Source organism: Cyprinodon variegatus, unplaced genomic scaffold (assembly GCF_000732505.1).
Source record: "Cyprinodon variegatus isolate N-32 unplaced genomic scaffold, C_variegatus-1.0 Scaffold894, whole genome shotgun sequence".
Taxonomy (NCBI): domain Eukaryota; kingdom Metazoa; phylum Chordata; class Actinopteri; order Cyprinodontiformes; family Cyprinodontidae; genus Cyprinodon; species Cyprinodon variegatus.
The window spans coordinates 96,188-97,550 of record NW_015151347.1 but is presented as its reverse complement, the minus strand read 5'-3'; the positions used below and the strand labels follow the sequence as shown (position 1 = coordinate 97,550).

At 36.5% G+C, this 1,363-nt stretch overlaps 1 protein-coding gene across 3 annotated transcripts in view; it reads right to left on the bottom strand.

Moving 5' to 3' along the window:
• The window catches only part of dock11 (dedicator of cytokinesis 11), a 134,203-nt gene that overhangs the window by 66,623 nt on the left and 66,217 nt on the right, over nt 1–1,363 (bottom strand). For all 3 annotated transcript variants that reach the window (XM_015397869.1, XM_015397870.1, XM_015397871.1), the window contains exon 20: nt 586–709. In XM_015397869.1, the coding sequence (XP_015253355.1) occupies nt 586–709 (124 nt within the window). The remainder of the gene's footprint in view (nt 1–585; nt 710–1,363) is intronic.

The window sequence follows — 1,363 nt, the reverse complement described above, 5'->3', positions numbered from 1 at the left end:
AAACCTTGAAAGCTCGCGAGATCAGGATGGTCTCACGAGGCTAATAGTTATAAAAGTGAGCCGTCCTTTAATTAGAAAACCAAAGCATCCAAGAGAAACAAATCAAAGCTCCAGCTTAAAAACGCATTTCCTTTTTCAATCTTCAATATAGGGAGGAATAAAAAACAAAGGAAAATTCAAGCACAACTATTATGTAAATCATAATTCATTCTCTGCCCCTTTTCTTCTCTAAACACTGAATTATGAGTTCTGTGTTCCTCTAATTTGCTATTAAAAATAGTTCACAAACTCTCCTCTGAACAGTAAAACATCACATTTCTGCATGTCTGAACATGAATCCCATCTTGACGCCATCTTTAGCTGCTTACTGCAGATCAAAGATCATTAGTTCATGTTTAAATTGTCTTTTTTTCAGGTTTATTTCTCCATGGAGCTTTGGTTTTAGTTTAGCTGTTTTCATTGTTTTTGCTTTTACTGTGAGGTGAAAAATTCTCAAACTGAGCTAAACGATCATTGCGCATTACTATATCAATTCTGAAATGATACACCGCCCCCCAACAGTCAAAAATGCAGAGCTACACTCACCCAGTGTCTCCACTCCGTCTTTCTTTTTGCTGCTCGCCTTACTGCTGGACTCACAGCTGATGTGGTAAAAGGTGAAGAGAATGTGGTGTTTCTCATGCACATGGACGGGCAGCTCAATTTTAACCTGCATACAGAAGAATAGCATTGTTTCAGGTTTAATTACACACCAAATGAGGAATCAGACCCTTGTATCCAAAGAACATTTCTTTTCTTAACTTCTGATGCTTTCAACTACAAAGCTGACCTCAGCATTAAACAAAACTTTATTTTGAACCACCTGAGAACCTTCCAGTGCAAAGGATCTTATATTTTTGAAAGAACACTTTTTTTTATTTCAATTCTTGCCTGCAAATGAGGGCTCGGGTTAAATAAATTAACTGGATTTAGACTTAATGATTCATGATTCATTCATTTGATTTGCTTCAAAGAAAAGCTCCAGTAGGACCTGGTACTCCAAAAGGGATGATTTAATCAGCCTTACTCTATATTTCTATAGAGCCACCATTTGGCTTTCTATAATAGTGTAACAGTGAAATATGTCCATTCTGGCCTTAAACAGACTGGGAGAGCAGAGATGGGTAGTGACTAGTTACTGGAGTAATTTCAAAAATATATTGTGCTTTTAGGAGTCGTGTTTCTTTGCTGTTACTTTACTTTTTATTTTTACTTAAGTTAATATTGTTGTGAGGGTACTGCTACTTTTACTAAGTAAAAGGTCTGGCTACTAGACCCACCATAAGTAAATGAAGGTATTTGGAGATCAGATTAGTGTCCAGTC